General features: G+C 42.6%; 1 protein-coding gene and 1 long non-coding RNA gene across 2 annotated transcripts in view; both read right to left on the bottom strand.

Moving 5' to 3' along the window:
* Nucleotides 1-19,785, bottom strand: part of Nampt (nicotinamide phosphoribosyltransferase) — a 33,035-nt gene extending 13,250 nt beyond the window's left edge. The window contains exons 1-6 of the mRNA NM_021524.2: nt 19,494-19,785; nt 9,797-9,953; nt 6,985-7,088; nt 5,090-5,218; nt 1,663-1,821; nt 833-969 (exon numbers count right to left, since the gene is read on the bottom strand). Coding sequence (NP_067499.2) covers nt 833-969; nt 1,663-1,821; nt 5,090-5,218; nt 6,985-7,088; nt 9,797-9,953; nt 19,494-19,550 — 743 coding nt within the window. The 5' untranslated portion in view covers nt 19,551-19,785. The remainder of the gene's footprint in view (nt 1-832; nt 970-1,662; nt 1,822-5,089; nt 5,219-6,984; nt 7,089-9,796; nt 9,954-19,493) is intronic.
* On the bottom strand, nt 13,201-16,004 carry Gdap10 (ganglioside-induced differentiation-associated-protein 10). The gene has a single exon (NR_045032.2). It is a non-coding gene; the product is annotated as a ganglioside-induced differentiation-associated-protein 10 (long non-coding RNA).
* Nucleotides 19,786-24,013: the final 4,228 nt, after the last annotated feature.

Raw genomic sequence — 24,013 nt, 5'->3', positions numbered from 1 at the left:
TCAGCTTTATATCTTTCTGTCCCTTGCAGCACCAAGCAGACTGCCTTGTATATGAAAGCTGGTGAGTTATTATGTATCAGAGTGATGAGGCCCAGGTCATATATACCCAAACCTACACAGAGCTTTACGCATTCCTGAATGACTATAGGAAAGGAAGCTGAGAACTAGAGATAGAGACATACACTTATTACTTATATACGCTGTTTACTTCTTATAAAGGGAACTCTAGAACTAGACTGGGGGCAACCTGGATTGTAATTTCCTAGTGTACCTTTGGTTTAGTAAGGACAAATAAATGAGCATTAGAGAAACAGAACTCCTTTTTAAATTATCATTATTAAAATGGCTTTTTATCTAGAATTGAAGATACAGGGTCCAGATGACAATTTTCTGGGCAGACAAGTGAGACTACATAGAAAAGCAGGGTAAGTAAGCAGGACTCAGGACATTCCCAGCTTTCACTTAGTGAAGAAAAATCTACCTGCATATGCACTATAGCAAATGAAAGACCATTCCTTAAAATAAAACCAATATGGCAACTATTAAATGTTAGGAAAGGTCTTCAATTCTTTTACTACTAGAAAGGTTTGGGAAATTCTAGTCCTGCTGGATGCTAATCTTTGTAAAAAGTGTGTGCGCATCCAATTTTTAACGTCCATGAACGGTTATTTAGCATCTGGCTCTGTGTACTGCTGAGTTATAAATAACAAATTCAAACAAGTTTTAGAAAGCCATTTTGTATATTTGTAGGGCCAGAGATAGAACCCAGGGCCGTGTGCATGCAAGGCAAGTGTTCACATAGCAAACTCGAGGAGAACAAATTCAATTTTACCTGTGCTCTGCTGCTGGAACAGAATAGCCTGGAACAGGATCTTTTGTCCCATAGTATTTTTTAATTAGAGCAATTCCCGCCACAGTATCTGTTCCTTTAAAGTTAACCAAATGAGCAGATGCCCCTATGCCAGCAGTCTGGAAGATCAAACACAAACCGAAATTCAGAGAAGGAACATACCAGCCCACGTGCTTCATCCCACCTGCCTCATCCCACTTTCGGACCTCATCCCAGTGTCCTTACCCTTGCGCTGTTCTGCATCAGCATCTGCTGCCCCTGTCTGTCTACGCCCCCATCTAACACATAACCACTGGAACATGCGCTGAGAGGTATATTCCATGTACTAGGAACAGGATGACACACAATAGATATGCAGGCATCTGTTGCTATGCCTCCAGAATTGCAAGAAATGGCCTACTTAAAGCAAGCTCAGTCCCAGGGATAATTCTGGTTGAGAGGCCTCTCACTGCAGCGGTTTAGACAAGAATGTTCTGTACAGGCTCAGATATTTGAGCACTTGGTCTCCAATTGGTGGTGCGTTTGGGAAGGTTTAGCAGGTACAACCTGCTGGAGGAAGTGCATCACTGCAGGAGGCTTCAAGGGTTTCAAGCCTCATGGCATTCCAGTTTTCTTACTCTGCTTCATGCTTGTATTGGAAGCTGTAAGCTCTTGGCTTCCTGTTCCTGCTGTTTCACCTCCTGCCACGACAGGCTCTCCTACCTACCTCCCATCTGTTGCTTTTGGTACTGGTGCTTTCTCACGGCAACAGAAGTAGCTAACACACACTGACAGTCCACACTGTATTCCATGAGGCTCATCTGGTTCCTTACCTCTTGCGAAGAGACTCCTCTGTAACCAAAGTCATGTAACTTGTATTCCAGACCATCTAAGTTACCAGAGGTTTCTAACAAATATTTGGCCAGTATTTTCTTCTGTTCTCTGGAATTTGTGGCCACTGTAATTGGATACCAGGACTGAACAAGAATAGTCTGTAACAAAAAAATAACCACATTATGAACATAAAATACTGGGCTCCTTCTGGGGAAATCATAGCTTCCTTAGAAGGACTATCCTGTACATCTGGACTCTTAGAAACTTCAGTGAGCTCTGAGGAGATAGACAGGATGTGCACTACAGATGTAGTCCAATGAGGAGATGGATAGGCTATGCACTACAGATGTAGAACATCGCAACATCCCCACACAGATCAAGACTGTGTCTAGCAGAAAATGGAGAACTTTCCTTTCAGAAGTGCTTATTACCAAGTCACCTGCATAACTGAAATGGCGCGGCTGCTCTATCTGCTCACCTGGCAGGCCTCAGTCTCACCATCTTTGAAATGGCATTTTATAACTGTGATCTTTTAAAAATCATCTTTTTAATGTGATTGTTCCTCAGCCCCTTTGTATGCCTGAGACGGTCTGCAGAGCTCCTAGCCTCTCTTAAACTTAGCTGGAAATCTGGGTTGGAAGGACCAAGGCGTCTCCCGGCACCAATGCTCATGCCGGTCACTCATTATTTCAAACACACACTCTGAAACAAAATTCAACTATTTTGGTGTTATGTTAAATCATTTAAAGGAAGAGCCAAATTTGTAAGTAGTGTTTTCCGTGTCTGGCAACAGATTTTAAGTACACAGTGGGAAACTGAGCTGAAGACTGGTGAAATGGGGATAAATTTCTTCAAAAGATAAAATGAGCCGGGCAGTGGTGGCGCACGCCTTTAATCCCAGCACTTGGGAGGCAGAGGCAGGTGGATTTCTGAGTTCGAGGCCAGCCTGGTCTACAGAGTGAGTTCTAGGACAGCCAGGGCTACACAGATAAACCCTTTCTCAAAAAAAAAAAAAAAAAAAAAAAAAAAAGATACAATGACTGTGTACTTATGTTTAGCAATCTGTGTGCCTTTGTGAAGGTAAGAGGTGGGGTTGGCTGTCCTCTTCTATCCTCTGCCTTGTCCCCTTGAGGAGATGGATATTTCTTTTTTGAAACTAGAACTCACTGATTTTGGGGGAGGCTGAACGCCAGTAAGCTCTGGCAATTTCCCTGTCTGTCTCCCCACCTCTAGCCAGCATTGGCACTGCAGGTGTGTACAGCCTTGCCGGATTTTTATGTGGTTACTGGACAATGGGCTTTGGAATCTCACAGCAAATACTCTTATTAACCTCCACTCTCAGCTGCCTGATAGATTTTTTTCTTCACATTGTAGTTTCTTAGTAAAATACACCAAACACCAAAGAGTCACTCTCAGAAGACGATCAACAAAGGGAAGATCTGGACTCCCATGTTTTTAAGACTGTGGCCACCACTGTAACCACTAAGCCCCTCCAGCTCCATTTCTCTACTCTTTACCTGCCCTTTGGAAAGTCCACCTAACCATAGGACTCCTCACCTGGACTAGTGATGGACTACTCAGCTGCAAACTAAAAGGGATCCGTGCGCTTGGTGGGCTTTGAGGATAAAGTGCTAGTCTGAATGCACACTGAGACAGTGTACAGCTCAGTGCGACAAGTATGTGTTTAGCATGTATGAGGTCCTGTGCTCTGGGCTCTATCTCCGGTACCACCAAAACCCAGCCCCCTTCACCTTTCTCCTACTTTTGTGGTTTTTATAGTCTTTCAAAATCAAAATCTCTGAACACACACTAAGATTCCTTGTCACCGGCTTCCAGATCACAGTTAATCGAAAGCTTTACTATACACGATAGACGATTAAAACTTGTATTTTAGCCTACTATACCTTTTCTAGCTTTTTTAGGCTTGCCACTAGTTGATGGCCCATCAAGAGTATAACAACATTTTAAATTCTCTGTCAACTTCGTAAAATTTATTTTCCTGGGTCTTAGTTTTTCAAAATCTTATTTTCTGCAGTATAACAAGTTACGTTCATCAATACTGAAATGTTGATGTTAACTATGTAAACACCGTTCAGCAGTGTGGTACGTTTCTTTTTTTTTTTTTTTTTTAAAAAGAATTATTTGCTGGGCGTGGTAGCGCACGCCTTTAATCCTAGCACTCGGGAGGCAGAGGCAGGCGGATTTCTGAGTTCAAGGCCAGCCTGGTCTACAAAGTGAGTTCCAGGACAGCCAGGGCTACACAGAGAAACCCTGACTCGAAAAACCACACACACACAAAAGAATTATTTATTTTATGTATAAGAGCAGTACACTGTAGCTGTCTTCAGACACACCAGAAGAGGGCATTGATCAGATCCCATTACAGATGGTTGTGAGCTACCATGTGGCTGCTCGGAATTGAACTCAGGACCTCTAGAATAGCAGTCAATGCTCTTAACCACTGAGTCATCTCTCCAGCTCCCAGCAATATGGTGCTTTATTGTTGCTTGCTGGGTTATTTCCTCTACAGATAACTTTATAGTAATCCATCAAGAAGCCAGTATTATCATTACCAACTTAAGAGATATATTTAAGCAGCATCCCTGCCCCACCCCAAATCCCAGACTACATATATGCCCCTTTCTTAGATTTAGAAATTAAACAGTATCATGTTGATATTTAGAAGCTGAAAACCTTCTCTCGCTCACACACACACACACACACACACACACACACACACACACACACACATACACACACACACACAGAGTGAATGAATTGACTCTAATTGGAATAGAATGTCCACCAGAAGTAGTCTGTAGTTATTAAAAATGAACTTGGGCTACTTTTCTCATTTTGCTCTAAGCTAGTTTAAGTGGAGAAGGACAAGGGATTAGCTGGCCTGGTGCAGCAGCTGTTCGTGGAGCAGAGGCAGAAGGACAGTCAATTCAAGGCCTGCCTTCATTGCGACTTAAGGTAACTTAGTGAAACCTTGCCTCAAAAACCTTTTTGAAAAAAGAGCAGGGCGTGTAGTTTACTGGGAGAGTTGCCAAGTGTGCACTAAGCCCTGGATTCCAGCCCTAGCAGTGCCAAAAGAAACACACAAAAAATTGTAAGTAGATGTCAAGCGAGCTTTAAGAAACCAGTATCAGTAATGGGATTTAGACAGAATCCCCTAAGATCAGATTTCATTAAAAGAACCTAAAAGTATCATTTAGTGATAAGGCAGCTAAAACAGAAGTTAACTGTAGATCACACAGCTTTTTCAGTAGGAGCAAACTCCAGATTCTTAGTTCAATGATCTCTTATCTTTACTCACACACAAAAGCAACAACCAAACCAAACCAACTGACCCCCACCAACCCCCAAAAATCAGAATTCAGAAAAATTCTGGGGGGCGGGGAGGGAAGGAAAAACCCTACTTACCTCAATCCAATTGGTAAGCCAGTAGCACTCTGGGTCTGTGTTTTCCACTGTGAACAGCACGTTCCCTCTGGGGATGACAGAGCCCTCGGGAACAGCCTTTACTTCAATCGGGAGATGACCATCGTATTTCTGGCAGGAGGCAAAAATAAATTCATTCATTCAACAGGCCGAAATTCAGTTGACTGTTTTATTGAGTTGGGTTTTTTTTGGTTTTGTTTTGTTTTTACATTTTATGGAAACTAAATTTTGGCACTGTAGAAAATATAGATGTTGTTAAATCATTAGCAATCATCTAGTTAGTGAGTGTATCCTGCAGCTTCTAAAGTGAGTTAAAATGATTAACAATTTAGGCACTAATCCAACTCTTTAAATTCATGCTGTTTCTGCTAAGAACACCTACCATTTACGACCAACATGGATCAAAACAGCATTTTTCCTGACTTGTTCAGAAAAGAGAGAAAGTTCACTCTAACAGACTCTAAAAATATCCTACAAAACAACTTGCTTGACATAGGTCCTTCCCACAGATGAAAAAAGAAGGAAAGACTAAATACTAGTGTTAGAGAACACATACACTAACTACTTAAGAATTTTAAGTAAGCTTATTTGTTCTCTGGCAATAGACTTTTAAAACCACAGAGACCCTGACATGCAATGCCCAAGTCTAAGTTATAGCCCCCCCCCGCCCCTCCCCCCAAATCTCATGTATTTGAATACTTGGTTCCCAGATAGTGGAAGTGTTTGGGAAGGATCAGGAGGTATGGACTTATTGGAGGTGTGTCATTTGGGGGTGGGGTGGGCATTTTTCTCTGCCTTGTGGAGAAGGATGTAAGTAAGCTCTTAGCCTCAGCTCATCAGTTCCCTGCTATGATGGTCACACTCAACTTCTGAAATGGAATGCCTCGATAAACTCTTCTGTAAGTAGCCTTGGTTATGGGTCTTACTTAGCACAGTAACAGAAAACTACCTAGGCCAGTGGCCCCCTCCCATCCTTTCTCAAGCTGAAAGCTACAGTTAACCCTTGTGTAGAAGGCAAGATTTTAGGAAACCCTAAGAGTTTATATGATTCAAGGCACAACATTTAAGTGAGAAAAAACTATTTGCAATGAAAAACACTGGAGGCCTCATGATGTAGCAGAATGCTGCTTACACATCCTGGTTTGATCTCAACCTCACTGCCAAGACCTTGGGGTCATTTAACAGCTCTAGACCAGACTATAAATTGGGCCAGACCAGATTATGTCTAGTGAACCCGAAGATTTCCTGCATACACAATCAATACTGACCACTAGAAATTACAGACTTGTCACTGCATGCTATCTTCACAGAGACTCTCCCAGAAGGGAGTGACAGCAAACGCACATTAGCTCAGCCGGCACACTTACTCAAATATGCAGTATGATATGGCTCTGACTTTATCAAAGGCCCACAGGTACCGCATTTTAGCATAAAAGTCATTTTACTATAGGCATGAAAGCTACAAGTATTTCCACTGACTACTTGGTAAGAGACAGTTCCCAGAATTATGTTGTAATAAATTTCTATTCTGAAACTGCGAAGTAACCATACCCTTTAAAATTATTAGTCTATTCCCATTTCTAAGATATGTTTTCCAGAAATGTATTAAAGTATCTTTCAAAAAAATGAGTTATTTACATTTTAAGTCACATAGCTTATTACTTAGGTCTACTGTAAGCTACTGGTTAGTGATTCATACTACAGGAGAAAACGAGATGTTACTTACAGATTTTTGTTAAGTATATCTAAAAATAACCATTATATTGAGATCATCAACAAAAAGCGTTAGTTATAGCTGAATTTTCTATTCAAATTCCATGGCAAGAAATTTTGAATTAAACCAAAAATAAAACATAAACACTGACAGCCATTTTTACCTCAAGGATGTAGTTCCATCCTCTTTCGTTAAAGACATCATCTTGGAAATGTTCTCTGTACACTTCTTTGGCCTCCTGGATTTTCTCTTTGGTCACTACTTTACCTGAAAGCACACAGAGGTCGCGTTACGTTTTGAACTGCCGAGTCACCTCAGCAGGGTTCTCAGCTCTCTCACCCAGCTCATGACTGAAAGGCACAGGGAGGATGAACCAACTCCACCAGGTCAGGAGCAGGTTCAGAAAAGGAGCCTGTACTTCTGGGAGTTTGCCCTTGCCCTGAGCATAAACGGTCATCTGCTTGAAAAGCCCAGAGCAGCCACGCAGAGCCACTGAGGCTCATGAATGAAGCACTCGGGAAGCCAAGGCAGGAGAAGCCTGAGTTCTGAAGCCAGCCTGGATTACAACAGCTTACATAGTATCAAAACAAAATAAACGTAAGAAAAGCAATAGCTTCTTTTCCAGGTGAGCTTTCTTCAGCAATGTCTCTGGGGCTGGGGAATCAGTAATTTTCACAATTAGCAAATTTCTACCCACTCTCATTTTTAGCTAGCTTTCCGTCTGTACAATGAGGCTGGGGTGCAGTATCTACTTACAGGATGGTGAGAAGAAAGACATGCCTTAAGATACACAGCTATTTAGCACACACTGGTCTAGGGCAATTTCTTAAAAGTACTGAGAAGGATGGGAAACTAAATGGTAGGTGGGTGGTTTTATAAAGATATGACAACTGTAAAACCTTCTGAATGTACAAGCATCAAAAGTTAATTCAAAACCAAGCACTGACATCAAGGTACTTTGTGGCAGTGTTCACCTGTGTTGGATCACGCAGCTCTATCCAGTGGGGTCTGAACACACACATGTGCACTTTGCTGTCACACCGTACAATGTCAACAAATGCTGCCTAAAGTATCTTGCTCAGCTCTGAAACAAACTGCAGTATTTTTACTGTATATACAATAAATTCTCTGCCCTTACAGAAATACAACGGTTTAAGCACAGAAAATATTTTTAGTGTTTTCCTATGGCCTCTCCTAAGTATGTAGTTGAAGCTACTGTACATTTGTACTGTATTATGTTAGTGTTTGATTTTAAAACTGCTGTTTAAGTTGCTAGTCTGACTTTCATAAAAAATTCCTCTATGCATTTTGCTTGAGATTAGAACAGAACTCCCATTAATTTATGAAATGACCCTAAACACACTTCAGCCATTTGTACTACATATCTATATGAAGTGGCACAGTCTTAGCACTGGTGATTAGAAAATCAAAATGTTGAACTTTAAAATATGTTGAAGATTCTCTATATTCTTGAGTATCAACTATTCAGCTAAGATTTAATTCTTTAGGTAAAAATAAGCACAGGTACATTAATGTTTCGTCCTTAATAAAAGGTAACATTGGATGTAGATGTATTATGAAGTTTTTAATTTTTTAAAAATCAGCTAATATTTGCTTTGTGTATCTGTTTTATCTACTTATATATTCAGTATTGTGTAAACATTCCTCTGGTTAAGAAGGAATCACCAATGGTAGAAGTTAAAGAAGCAGTACTCTAAAGTAGGCAACCAATGTAGCATGTGTGCAGATGCATGTGAGCGCGTGTTTGTGTGTCTGTATAGGTATGCAGTGTAGGCAATGCAGCATGTATGCACATGTGTGCAAAGTAGGCAATCAATGCAGTGTGTGTGCACATGTGTATACAAAGTTGGCAATCAGTACAGCAAGTGTAAGAATACTACTTACATACAATAACTTACAAAGTTACAGAACTGAATAAAAATTTATGATCTTTAAAAACAAATATAAACTCCTGCATTTAAAATACCCTGTGTAGTCTCTTTGTCATATAGTAGAACTTTTACACCTTGCTGGGTTTTCAGTAATGCAGCATGCCTGACCTATTTGACCTTAAAATAATTATCATTTGCAGAAAAATTATACTTAATCTATACTCAATTGAAATTATTTTGTTTCAGAAACTTCTAGATGTATAAGGTCTTTGGATCTGATTCTTTGCCTAGAAACTCCATTACATAATATGCTGTAAATGGCCTTGACAAACAAACAACCCACCATTACTGGGGGGTGTGTATGTGTTCTGTTTTGAATTGCATTTAGAAATAAATTCACTATTATAAATAGTTTTGAAAAATGAAACTTTAGGATATATCGGAAACAATATAAAAATATTCTAGTTAAACCTACTATAATTCAAAACCAGTTTCTGGATTAACAGTAAATCCCTCAGTGCACAGTAAATAGCTCTTAGTGAATGGTTCCATCTACAAGTAAGCAAGAGTGACCTATGAAGATTACTGACTGTCCTAAACTTCCTTTGGAAATATGCTTCAGAAAACCTTTCTCCATCTTAAAACACCACACAAACACACACTCACTCTCTCAAAATTCTAAAATTTAATGCATTTAAATTAACAGATCAAAAACATTTTACAAAAGTAGTTAAGCATGATGATAGCTCGACACTACAGTGTTAACATTTGAGAAGCTGAGGCAGTGGACTGCTGTGAATTTGAGGACAGTCTGAGCTACTCACCAAATTTAAGGCCAGGCTAGGCTACAGAGTAAGGTGTTGTAATAAAAAAAAAAAAAGCAAAACAAGCAAACAAACAAACAAACAAACAAAACCAACCAGAACCAAACCTTCCAAACAACACCGGCAGTGGTAATCAAGTGTAACTAAATATCAAAACTAGATTATTCAAAAAGTTACTTCAAATAACATAACATAGCAATATAGAAAAATATGAAGTCACATAAAAGCAGTGTTTTAAATGGACTGGGAAAAGCAATACCTTTTAAGTACTTATTAAGAATGTACTGCAACCCATAAAATACTGTTTCCTCGTATTTCACCTTCCTTACTTTGGAGTTTTCTGTCTTCTTTTCACGGCATTCAAAGTAGGAATAAACTTTGCTTGTGTTGGGTGGGTATTGTTTATAGTGAGTAACCTAGATAAAGAAAAAATACTTCCATTAGGAAACACTACCAGTACAGTCAAAGCACCACAGACAAGCCTTCCAATCATTTCCAAATCAGAAACTTTTTTTTCCACTTGCTACGGGTCAACCTCCCACCCTGGTGACACAGGGCAAGATACAAGCAGATCACCAAACTCCTTCCACTGATACCTCATCTTACCGTCAAACAAGCGACGGAGATTATACTAAGTGGGCTTAAAACCCTTTGGGTGGAAAGGACCCCACTTGGTCTTAGAGTGCAGCCTTTCTTGCAGTCTGAGGTACACAACCCGATCCAACAGACCAAGGCAGCAAATGCACACAGGCTGTGCACTTGTTTGCTTCTGGTGAAATGCCTGAGACTGGGGGCACTTCAGATTTGGGGTTTTGGAATACTTGACTGTACTTGTATTTGGGGGTAAGACCTGCCTACATGAAAAATGCTTTTATCATTTCTGTGTGCATGTTTGTGTGGTGTGTGTGCACATGTGCATGCAGGTGTGTGGAGGCCAGAGGTGACTTCGGGTCTTCCTCAGGCATTCACTGCTTCCCTTCTAAGACAGTACCTCTCATCAAACCTGGAGCTCATCGATTCTGCTGCACCAGCTGGCCAGCAAGCTCAGGGGCCCTCCCCTTTCTCTGCTTTGCCAGCACTGGCACTGTAAGCAGGTGCCAACATGCCTTGCTTTTCATGTCAGGTATTAAGAGATCAAACTCCGGGTCTCAGGCTTGTACATCGAGCACTTGACTGACTGGGCTATCTTCCTGGCCTCCATATTTTGACTGTGACTTGTTTTATGAGGTCAAGTTTTGAATCTTGACCCTGGACATCCTACTCAAGATGTTTGAGTTTTGGATCTAAAACATCCAACCTATACCAATACTATGTGTCAAGTCAGTGTCTCCTCGTGACCCACCTCTTTCTGCAACTATGAGGCACCAAGGATGTTCTTGACTGCCACAATTTTGTTCTACAGAAACCTGGATTAAAGCAACAGCAGCAGCAGCAGCAGCAAAATAATGAAAAGCAAATACAAAGCTTGTTTTAGGAGTTGTCGAGACAGCTCAGTACATAAAGGTACTTGCTGTTAACAATCCTGACAACCTAAGTTCCATCCCTGGAACACATGTGGTAGAAGAGATCCCTGCAGGTCATTCTCTGACCTCCACATGCGCACCTAGGCACACGTGTCCCTATACATACATAAACATAAAATGTAGTAAAACGTCTAAAAACAAAACCAAAACCTCCCATTTTGTTGTTTCTCACATTGCTTTTTAACTATAAGTTTCTATATGATCTTAACTGTTATAGGTTTAAAAACATGAAAGTCTTCTAACAGCTTTTATTCTATGGATTTGGTAAAGGCCACTGTTAAAAACTTAACTTCCATTTGAAGAAAAGTTACTCACTAGACTTTTAATTTTGTTTTATAGTGTTTTTGTCATACTAAGGCAATTAATTGTATTAAATAAGCCATTTATTTGAAAATGTACAAAGTTACTGTCAAACAACTAGAGAAGTGTGTGTTTGCACAGGGGTAAGAACAGAAAGAGGAACTTTAGAATTTAAGGTACAAGGGTAAGTCACAGCCATGGCGGACCAAGCTTCACGGGTGAGCACAGCTGATACCGAATTTCCTGCAGAGCTTTGATTTCAGGTTCAGGAAAGCCAGTGTTTCTTTGGCTGCACAGCCTCATTCTCAGTGAAGCTCGACTCTATCCTAAAGAATCTTCGTAGCTCAGCATTAGCCCTCTGAAATAAATGCATTTCCACTGTTATTTCCGAACAACCACCCTCTGTGCTTCCTCCCAGCGAGGCAGGCTGGCAGCTCCCTTCTGCTGCACACAGACAAAGCTGTGTGGGGGCAAATCTCTACAGAAGTCGGACTTTCAGAGCCTGGGTCCTACAGTTCCATTCTGTTTAGACACAGCAGAAAACCATAATAAAAGGCACAGGAGCCTGTGGCCTGATACCACTGTCAGTTTAAGGAAAGCTACAAAAACTAAGGGAGAAAGCTACAACAGAACCACAGTAATTAAACCCATTCATTAATCTACAGCCAGGCAAACCAACAACCAGCCAGCCTAACAAACAAACAAACAGCCCAAGGTAAGTGTATTTATAAATGACATTTCAGTTAATAGTTAAGCTTACTGGGGAAAAGATGACCCACACTTAAAATATACCCGAGATATTTGTAACCACAATATCTTCCAAGCTACAACCTTGTAACTCGGAGCTGAAGTAGAAGAAAAGGGAAAATGAAATAAAGGTCTGGACCACACCGACCATGCTTTATAATACTCAGTGTCATAGCAGTATCTCACGGCATCTGCCCTGACCGGAGTTTAGTAGTCCATATACTACTTAGCAGTGTATCTAGCTCCTATGGGATGTTATAATTTGTAAGGCAGGCTGAGGGATGTGTCAGTGGGGAAACACTTGCTGTATAGGCATGAGGACCATTTGGATGCCTGGCACTTACAGAAATGCAAGTGGTGGCCCGACTGCAATCCCATCACTGGGAGGTGCCGACAGGGTCCCCAGAACAAACTGGCTGGCTGGGCTAACTGAACTGTTGAGCTCTGAGTTCAAGGGAGACCCCGCTTCAATGTTATTTTGGAGAACAACTGAGGAAGATACCAGACATTAATCTCTGGCTGCCACACATGTTCATACACCACGTCTGTACAAACAGAATATCCAAGAAGCATGCAAACACGCACACACATACCACATACATAAAAATATACGAGGCTAAGTCAAAAGAGACAAAAGTTGAATGGAAATATCTGAGTCATTTAGCTCTACCAGGGTCTAAAAGTATAATAAAACTTACCATCATAGCTACACTTCTATAAAACAACTAATGCCCTTCTTCTTCTTTTTTTTTAAAAGATCATTTATTTATTTTATGTGTATGAGTGTTACCACATTCATGCAGTGCCTGGGGAGGCCAGAAGAGGGCATCAGACCAGAGGGTTGAGTCACCACGTGGATGCTAGGAACTTAACTCCGTTAAAAGAGCAGCCAGTTAGTGCTCTTAACCGCTGAGCCATGTCTACAGCCTCAATTTTTAAAGCTTTGTTTAGGATACTTTTTTATAGTGCTTTACAACCCACTTTTGCCTAAATATACAGAATGTGGCCTATGTTTAAGGAAGATGCCATTATTTCAAAGTTGCATAGGCTGAAGTAAAACGACTCATATTTTACAATCTTAAGAGAAATTAAATTTTTTTTTTTTTAGAGAAAACAGGTTAAGAATTTAAAATGTCTGCAAATTGACAGGTAATTAACCATGAAAGAGAACTGTTAACCTATGAACACAACATGCTGTTATTAGGATAATACAGGGATGATTAGATCTAGTTATATGGGAATACACAATGGCTAACGGGTACTACGCAGTTTCCGAGTGATTACTCCAAGAGTACAGTCAACAGGTCTAGCTTACTAGTTTGCTGCCCTCGTTACTTCCAGCTAAAGTGGTGAGTGAGCTTCATCCTTAACTAGTCAGTTCATTCACAAGCTCACAACCTGTTTGTTCTACGTGCCAGGCCTTACGGTTTCAGACACCAAGGGAGGAAAACAGGCTGACATAGTCCTGGTTCTCACAGTGCTAATCAGAGAAAAACAATACTCAGACCAAGCAACTACAGATTAAGACGGATGCTATGAAAAGTTGAGGAGAGAACAGAAGGGACCTAGGGAAATTTCTCCAAGGTGATGACATGTGAACAAGACTCAAATGACAAGACAATGACAAGACAGGAAACTCTTCGGCCTAAGGGACAGTACAGAACAACGGCCTGTGTTGCTGGTCCTTGGAACTGTAGGTAAGAGATCAGACGCAGGCACAGGCACAGGGGTTGAGAAGGAGCTCCCATTGTGTATTAACTGCAATGGAAGCCTCTATGTCTTAAGCCAGGGTAACTGTAACCTGATTCGAATTTTTTTTAATGCTGAAAATTGAATCTAGGCTCTTACATATGGTAAGAACATGCTCTAACACTGAGCTACAACTCCTAGCCCTCCTCACAATTTCCCAGTCTGGGGTTGGGGGAAGATAGATGGCACAGCTGAAAGTCTGTCTGTCTGTCTGTCTGTCTGTCTCTCTCTCTCTCTCTCACACACACACACACACACACACACACACACACACACACACACACACACACCAGCATAAAACAATCAGTCCTGCAGACAGAAAGAGAAACATGGATTACTGGATGCTCAAAGCAGAGTCAGGAATTCAGAAGTTACCGCCCACAAGTCAGATAAGGAAAAGACCTACCCAGTGTTTCTGGAGGTAAAGAAGGGTTAGAGCTGGATGTGGAGAGCAAAGAGACATCACGGATACCTCCTAGAGTTTGGTTGAGCAACTGGGTTAACAATGGTGCCATTTACCAGGAGTAGTGGCACACACCTGAAATGCCAGCACTCAGGGAAGGCAGGAAGGTTACCTTGAGCTGGAAGGCCAGCCTGGGCTACCTAGTGAGTAACAGACCAACCACAGGTATGTTTCAAACCCTACTTCAGCTTCTTTTCAAATAAAGGGTTCGTTTATTGAGTCAATGAAGACTATGGGAGGGATAAGTGGGAAGATCAAGAGCCCAGTCTTCAACATGAAGCAACACTAAATCAGTTTCGTGTGCTCAGTTAAGTGTATGAAAAGGAAGATCTTGACTCCTGTTAATTTGTCCACTGCCTTAATTTCTATTGCTAGATAAAATGATTCTATGAGAAATAGAAAATTCTTCACATTCCCAGGCAACCTTACTAGTAATCGTTCCTTGAACTGGCAGGGTCCTCGGTGGCTAACAGCTCTGTGAGGAACACAGGAGCCTGTGAATATAGCCTTTAACAGACCTTCACTGCACCTGCTTTTCTGATGAAAAGGTGAGCTGTCTCAGGGCCTGGAGAGATGGCTCAGCGATTAAGAACTGGACTTCAGTTCCCAGCACCCACCTGGGAGCCCACAACTCTCTGTCGATCCAGGTCCAAGGAATTTAGAGGGACCTGGGACACATGTGGCACACAGACATGCATGGAGGCAACATATCTATTGTTAGTTTTCTTTTTTAGCTAGGAAAAAAAGAAGTTCCTACACGCTTCTAAAAGATTAGGTGCTAGACAATAACTTTCGATGTCTAGAATAAAGAGGTTCTAGTTCCATGTTTTAACACAGGGAGCTTTCTCCAAAGCAGGCTGTTAGGCTGTTAGCCAAGCAACTACATGACTACACTCCATCCCCAAGTGTTTCTACCCTTGCGCCACTAGAACAGTGGGGCCTGAGGATAAAGGCACACTTAATGTAAGCAGAATCCTACAGGGGAATGTGCTGGTTTGAATAAGAATGGCCCCCTAAGGCTCATTTAAATGCCTGGTCAGCCGGAGCGGGACTATTAGGAAGCGTAACCTTGTTGGAGTAGGTGAGGTCTTAGTGGAGGAAATGTGTTCACTGTGGGTGCAGGCCACCCAATTCTCCTTCTTCGGCCTTTGAATCAAGCCTAGCTCTTCCAGCACCAAGTCGGCCTGCAGGCTGCCATGCTTCCCACCATGATAATGGACTGAATCTCTGAACTGTAAGCTACCCCAATTAAATGTTTTCGGAGAGTTGCCACAGTCACAGAGTCTCTTCACAGCAACTGAACTCTGACTAAGACAGGAAATTAGGTGTAATTTTCTCTAGTTGCTCCTTTAAGGTATTCCATAGGTTGACCTGAGATACTTTCTCAAGATCTTTCCTCATAAACTGATATCATATCACCAAAGGCAACTGGTACTCACTTGCCCACTTCTTCAGTTACACTTGTATTTTTAACTGGTAAGAAATAATTAAGAGCCAAAGTTTAAAATGCAATGGGCTAACATATTCAATGCCACAGAACAAGTTCCATCATATGGGCAACACCTACAGCAGAGTAGGCTCTACTATCCCCATCCTGGCTGACACCCTGCTTCACTACAGCTAATGCAATATATGGGGGAAAAAAGCAAAAGTTATCTGCTTCCCAGGAGTTTTTAAAATTTGTGAAGCCCTGGAAATTTGCTGCCACAGAAGATAATTTGTTGCAATTCAGCTCTGAAGCATAAACTGCTTGTAGGAGTTGGTTCTCTCCTTCCACCATTTGGGTCCCCGCCTGAGAGCAAGCACCTTTCTTTACCTGATGTTGCCAGCTTTACTGTCTTATTTCAACTGTCCAAGTTTCCCCTACAACTTATAAAACTTACTTGGAGAAATATATTTAAAATATCACCCTCTTCCTTAGGACAAGGTCTCATATAGCCCAGGCTACCCCATACTTCCTATGTAACCAAGGGTGCTAGGTCTACAGAGGTATGTCAATGACTGCTACATGCATGTGTTTTAAGGACAGGAGAAAAAAAAAAAAACAACAACAAAAGACCAAAACGCTGAGTCCTAGCACTGCCCCTCCTCAGTGGTAAGTGCTGGTGCCATGGACCCATGTCCCAAGCCTGTAGTGTTTACTCAGAAGCACGGAAGAGGAGATTACAAAAAATGGGAACCAGTGAGAGGAAAAGATTGGAAGTTCCAGTCAGAACCAACCTGGTCATATGATTCTCATCTCTCCAAATCTCTTCTGCAATAATTCTCAACTTCCTGTGTTCCTCAGCCATTGGCGAACACAATGTCTGCCGGTTTCATTGCCACAAGGAAGTTAGGCAGCTCTTGGAAGCGTCCCTAAAACCAACCTTTCTCCACCCTGGATTGTAACGCCATGTTGTTCCCTCTGGGTTCCTTCACTCCGTATAAAGGAATGACGGCAGAGTGCTGGGCCCTACGTCGAGGCCTAGGAAGCCTCTGAGAAGCAAGCTACCCTGGCGGCACATCTCTCAGTGGGGTGATGAGACCTGAACACTGCTGAAGGACTACTTTTGTGTATTCTGTCTTTTCCAGCCATAGCACAATGACAGTGTCTTCTGCTAATCTGCTAGAGATAAAATGTTGAAAAAAATGTTAAAACTATTCTCTGCTGTAGGCGCTTATTCAGGAAAAAAAGTATACAGTTTTGTGGAATCCAAAAGAAAATCATCTTTGACTGCTTTCTGGTTATTTCTGATTATCCCAGAGGTAAGTTCAAAGGAAAAACCACGTCTCCTTTACAGGAAAGTCCCGAATGCAATCCAACCACCGAAATGGCTGGAGTGGCTCACACCCATTCTCCCTAGCTGGGTTAGTGCAATGTCACTAAAGCTGGGTAGGAGATGTGCCCTAAGCAATTCTGAAAATATAAATGATTGAAGCCGTAAGAGCAGGCCCTTTTTATTTGGAAAATAAACTCAAGATGAAACTGAAGAGCTGCATCTGCCTGTGTTCTCAGGTCCTTATTACACACAATGAAATACGAGATCCCAGAAATGGAAGTGTGCTTCAAATGCCCCTGCACTAGCCCCGAGTGTCCTGCCCTTTCTTAAGGACACTGTGAAAATGTATCCCACATGTTGCTATATGCTTGGCCACCGCCTTCTCTGCTGTGTAGTTTAGGAAACCATTTCCCTTTAATTTTAGAAGAATCTCTTCATCCTCCAGCCACTCTCTTCTAAACAGCCACGAATTTTTGAGATCTGACAAGAATATATAATTGCCAAATGAAAGAATTTTCATTACTTGTAATATCGTGCTTAGCACTCTTGCTACCTCTCTACCTAGGATTAAAAAGACAAGAAGGATAAATACTTTAATATTAGCCCCCTGAGACCACCGGTCAGGAATAAAATTTATTATATGCAAATAAAATTCCCTCAGCTAAGCAGGACTTGCTAGGACATTAGAAAGCTTTAAGATTACTTCTTAACTAAACACATCTCCAAAACACCACTGTGACCTGCAGCAGTGTCACACTTGGCACTCACAATGGCGGGAGGAGCTACTGCTTTCTTTTTGATAAACCCTGTAGTTCCAGCTGCTCCTTCTCTGCTATGTAGAGCAGACTAGCCTGGACCTCACAGAAGCCTGCCTCTCTGGTTTCTGAGTGTTGGGATTAAAATAATTATGTGCCCTCCTAAGCCTGGACTTTTAAGTCTGTTTATATTTCCCTTTACGTTCAATCGTTTACACATAATACAGTAAAATATCTGAAAATTATCTTGGGATATTTACTGATATTTTACTTTTACAAAATGAGGCTTTTCTAAAATCACTAAGAATACCCAAAACACTTCAACTGAACTACATCATGCAGAGATTTTAGAGCCTCCAGTACCACAACAGAAATGGTAATAATCTTGAAAAGGTGATTTCCACTTTAAAATCCCATCTGAAGTAGGATGTGGAGGCACACACCTTTAATTCCATGACTTAGGAGGCAGAGGCAGGCAGCTCTCTGAGTTCAAGGCCAGCCTGGTCTACAAGGCAGGTTCTAGGACAGCCAGGGCTGCTACACAGAAACTCTGCCTCAAAAAACTAAAATGAAGTAAAATGAAATTCCATGCGAAAGACCACCTGTTGATAAATCTTGGACCCTTTAAAATGAAAAATTACTTACTTACAATAGTTTACCAAAAAAAAAAAAAAAAAAAAAAAAAGGACAAACTAGTATGTAAGCAAATGGGACTCTGAAACATTCAGATTACAGGGCTACAAAAAGTAAAAAGCAAAGAACCAAAACAAAACCACGAGAGTACTACGCCTAAATCGCTACTCAAAACCATCACGATGTTCAAGTAAATACTAAACTTGAAAGCTAAAATTTAATCTGTTCTCGCGAGGGTCCTACTAGTCTGACATTTTATCTTTTAAGCGTCTTGGCTAACAAACTTAACTGAAGATCAGTGCAGTTCATTTCACAGTGTGTATGGGGGGGGGGGGCGGGCGGGCATTTCTTCATCATTCCTCTCTTGGCTAAGGTGCATATCAAATGGAATTAGTGCAAGAGTCAACTCAATAGGCACCTTAAAGCAATGTGCCATTTTACTCTCCCCACAAATTCTCCAGGGTTATAACTCCAGTTCCTTTAACTCTTGGTGTTTCACTTTCCATTTCACAGAAATCACGTAGTTGATCCTGGAGAGCCAGAGCACACTGGCCTCTGCAACCAGGGGGCAGGCACGTGAATGATCCCTAGGTGCAAGGGAGTTGGAAATGCAACCCCACCGAGTGGGACAGCTGAATCAGACGCGGCTCCCGGGGCCGGGTTATCCTCCGCGCTGGGACCACTGGCTGGGTGAGGGGCACACCGCCAGGACCTCTCCCCGAGCTCCCCGGGGCAGGACCGTACCTGCCGAGCCAGGGGCTGTTACCTAACCGGCCCGATCGTCCCACGGTCTCATCCAGTCCTCCCTGTCCCAGAGCCAAGGCCGCCGGCGGCTACGGTAGCTGCAGCGTGCGCCCATCCCGCCGAGCCTCCGGCCGCGCCCCCGCCGCGGCGTAGGCCCCGCCTCCGGCCCGCGCCTCCATCCTTCAGCCACCGCGTTGCGGCTCCTCCACCTGCCCCATCCCGCCGCGCCGGCTCCCGCCGCCCCGGGCCCGGAGACCCCCCCCCCCCCCCATCGCAACTCCACCTTGTACGAGTCGGTGGCCAGCAGGATGTTGAACTCGGCTTCTGCCGCAGCATTCATCTCGGGCCGGAGCGGAGACGCCGCGCCACGAGCTGCCCGGCGCGGCTGCGAGCAAGGAGAAAAATGGGCTTCGCTGCGCTCCGTTGCTTAAGTCACCGCTCGCTCGCAGGGGGGCGGGAGAGCAGGGAACGGAGCGCGGGGAGGGGCCGGGAGGGCGGGCAGGTCCGTGACGCGGCGGTGGAGGCTAGCGCGCTCCCCTGCCCAGCGCGCTCCGGCGGCTTTCCCGGCGGCTCCGCGCCCCGCCCATCCCGGGGACAAGGGGCGGGGCACGGCTGCGCGTGCGCAGCGCAGGGGCGGGGGGGACTGAGGAGGACGTGAGGCACGCGCTCTGCCTCAGCTGCGCCCGCCCCGGGCCTAAAGCCGACCGTCACCCCAGCGCGTGACCTGGGCGCCTGCCTCTGAGGGGCGTGGTCTGATGCAGGGGCGTGGCTTGGCGTTCCCAGCCTCGCCCCTCCTGCCGGGAGTCTCTTTGCCCGCCCCAACCCGGACCTTCCTCTTGTCCTACCCAGTCCCTGCTCGTCCTGAGAGTCTTGTTGGAGTCACGCCACCAGCTAAGGCCAAGGAGCCACCCACTGTCGTCTCCCTGTTCCCGCACGCGCTGAATTACCTTTGTCTCCCGCTTGGACGATGGATGGAATCTTTGGTCCCCATCCGTCTTGTGGATTCCGATCCTCTAGATTTTCCTTTAAAATCAGAGGAGCTGCTTGCGGTCTGAGTTGCCCTGGCGCGTGGACTTGCTTTTCTCCGCGCTCAGTCTGTAGCTGAGCTCTTTGATCCTTTGAAGGCTGACTTTTCCTGGAGAAAAGCCTTTGCGTCTTAGGGAAAGGTTAAATTCAACCCTCTCAGACAATGTAGGGACAAGACCAAATTGAATCTAATATTGTTGGGAAGTAAAAGGCATACAGCCAAGTCTTATACAGTGGATCTGTTTTTTGGTTTTTTGTTTTCCTTTAAATCATTAAATCGTGGGGGAAAGAGCTAGTAACCTCCCAAATAAGCGAAGTGACGTCTGATGACGTCACCCAACTTCCATGAGCCTGTCCTCTTGTTCAGTTTTCACATACAGAGTTGCAAATTTGTTTTGCATAGAACTAAAATTCCCTTTGCATGTTTAATAGCATTTAAGAATTCTAAGATTTAGGCTTTGTTGTTGTTTTGTTTTTATGGAATACAAGTAGCAGGGGGAAATCGGTATAACTAAACTGGCACAGACTGCATCAAGTTAGTAGCTTCCTTTTGCCTTTGACTTCTCAACAATGTTAGATTCAGTTTGGTCTTGTCCCTTCATCGTCTGAGAGGGTTCAATTTAACCTTCCCCTTAAGACACAAAGGACTGTTGAGACTTTTCTCCAGGAAAAGTCAAACAGCTTTCAAAGGATCCAAGAGCTCAGCTACAGCATCCATTCATCTACAATTGACCGCCATTTTAGGCTGTTTTATGCGGGGGGTGGGGGGTGGGTGGGGGGTGGAGGTGGGGGTGGGGATAAGATTCTAATTACAAAGTAGTCTTTGTTCACGGTAGTGTTTTCTAAAAACAAAATTTGATCTTGCAATCTTTCAGTTTTTTTCCCTGTATAAAAATGAAAAAGCCCAAAATGTAAAAATGCTAACATTGTAAGCATACTGACATTGCTAGATAAGTTCAAGAGTAGGGTCTGCAGGAATATTACTGGCTTAATCCCACAGCAATCTTTAGAGGAAAAGGTGACTATTGAAGTTCTTAGAGTTCTTAAAAGCCCCTCTCCCGCAAAGGGCTATATGCTAGTGTGGACTGACTAGAAGGAAGCAGATCAACTTTTAAGAGTTGGGGTCTCAGATATAGCTGTCTCTTGTGAGACTATGCCGGGGCCTAGCAAACACAGAAGTGGATGCTCACAGTCAGCTATTGGATGGGTCACACGGCCCCCAATGGAGGAGCTAGAGAAATTACCCAAGGAGCTAAAGGGAACTGCAACCCTATAGGTGGAACAACAATATGAACTAAGCAGTACCCCGGAGCTCTTGTGTCTAGCTGCATATGTATCAAAAGATGGCCTAGTCGGCCATCACTGCAAAGAGAGGCCCATTGGACTTGCAAACTTTATATGCTGTGTGTCTCACTCATTCCCCTCTCTGTATACTAGCTCTGGTTCTCAAGGCCTTTGCCACAGACCCCAATTTGCCCCATCTGACTTGCTATTTATTCTTACCACATGTGTTAGATATTTGGCAATGGGGAAATACCTTAGAGAAATAGTTATAAAAGAGGAAACATCTATTTGGCTCATAGTTTCAGAGTTTGATCCATATCACTCAGTGTTGTCTTTTTTGGACTTGGAGTAGAGGAGGGAATCATGGCAGAATGAGTGATAGAGGAAAGATTCATAGAAGTCAAAAATGGAGGTGGTGAGGAGAGGGCAGGAATGGAGACAAGGTATAGTCCCAGGAACATGCCCTGATTACCTTCTTCTAGCAAACATCCAAATCATGACATTTCTATCATCTCACCAAATAGTACCATCAGCTGACAAGCTCTCAACATATAAGCCAGAAGAGGGCAGTTCCTATTCAAACCGTAAAATTCTACTTTTGGTCAAAGACTCATCACCATCTGATGTATAAAATGCATTTAGTCCATCTTCAAGAATCCTTAATATCTCAAAACTTTAAGTCCAAGCTCTCTGCAGAGTTCAAAACAAAATGTTAGCTTTCAAGATACAGTGGTACAGAGTAAGCATTCCCGCTCTGCAAAAGAGAAACGGGAACACAGGGATGAGGGATAGAAACGAAGCAAATCAGAAACACAGCAGGACACAAGTCAAATCCTAACTAGCATAACTTCATGTCTGACAATTGGGGCTGCATGCAGACAGGATGGAAACTCTGAGGCTTGGATAGCCATTTGTTTGAATATGGAATAAATTCTATTAAATAGTACAAGATTAAAAACCTTAGCTTTCATCAGTCCATGTTTATAAACATACCTATTTATATAGTTTGACATATACATTAAATGTAAACTATATCTTTACTGTAAGTCTAATGAAGGCTAAGTTTCGACCACATCTTTTCCCAAGGTAACCAAATGTATAGGCCATGTGTCAGATATTACTTGGTTCTTCCTATAAGACTGAAGGCCTACAGACTATATAGAACAGATTGTATAGATTGATTACAATTTGTTTGTTTGTTTGTTTGTTCAATTGATTGTTAGGTACCTATCTTAGCCTACGTCTGTTAGCAGATGTAATTCTCACTTGGGTTTCGTACCTAATCTTGCCTTGAAAGTCTCTGAAGACACATTTTGTTTTGTTTCCTTGTAAGTGAACAGGTAAGAGTCCTGAACTCACTCTTCAATGTTTGTCACTGACCTAAGGGGAAACAGTGTCAAACATGTTACAAGTACATATGCCCCAATTTATCTAACACAGTTTAAACCTTTTTAAAAAATAGCCATTTCAACTATATGCTTTAGTTAATTTATATAAGCACAGTTAATCAAAGCAATTATATTTAAATATTAATAGTATGAAATTCTTTATCCTGATTTACAAGACATTTCACATGGTATACATATGCAAAATAACTCATTGTTCCTCATAATTGCATAAAATCGTAATTTATCCATGAACATAATATTAAAATAAAATAACTTACAATAGCAAATATCAAGGATAGTAGTGACACGACCATCTATATAATGGGTTTTGTTTGTTTGTTTTTTTGTTTTTACTAATTGAACTTGAACAGCCATTCTTATTGTAGCCCATAAGGTTTCTTTCTTGGGCTGGCTGTGCTCTGTGCCTGCAACTTTTCATGGAAATGTCCCATGTACCTAGCATCTTTTTAATATATCTTCAGTTTTAACTGTTACAGTTTCACATGTCATCCTCACAGGACTGCCTGTGGGATCCCAACCAAAGGCTACATTGACTGACTTCTCAGGCTTGCCTTGGTGGAAACCTCTGGATCCTGCGATTGTTGCATTCTGCACACCTACAAAGGCAGCATCATGCAGACAACGCCAAGGTCTGCCCCATGCTCTACTGCAGCTGGTTTCCTTTGACCACGGTAGCAGCAGCCTCCAAATACGCTGGATACCTGCGCAAGGCGAAGGGAATCCAGGGAAAATGGCTTCCTAGCTGAGAAGTAAGTAGGGTACCCAGCAGTGCTGCTCTCAAGTGGAATCTTTTAAAATGATTTTTACCTTTTTCTACCCTGGCGCTCAGGTTGAGATGATTCCCCGTTCCTGAGATGTTCTCGACATAGTCCTATTGCCCCACTGCAGAATGTTTGGCTTCTTTATAATTTCACAGTTCCTTTAACAACTGCATCTTCCTGTCCACAGCTTTGAATTTGTTCCCTTTCTTGAAAGAGTACATGTTTTTAAATATTTCTGTTCTGCATTAAGCTGCTTATTCTCAGTGTAGATGTTGCTTAAAAAGTGTCCAGTTGCAACAACATGAAGAATGTGAATGCTGGAT

This window comes from Mus musculus, chromosome 12 (genome assembly GCF_000001635.26).
Source record: "Mus musculus strain C57BL/6J chromosome 12, GRCm38.p6 C57BL/6J".
NCBI lineage: Eukaryota > Metazoa > Chordata > Mammalia > Rodentia > Muridae > Mus > Mus musculus.
This window is presented reverse-complemented; position numbering and strand designations above follow the sequence as displayed.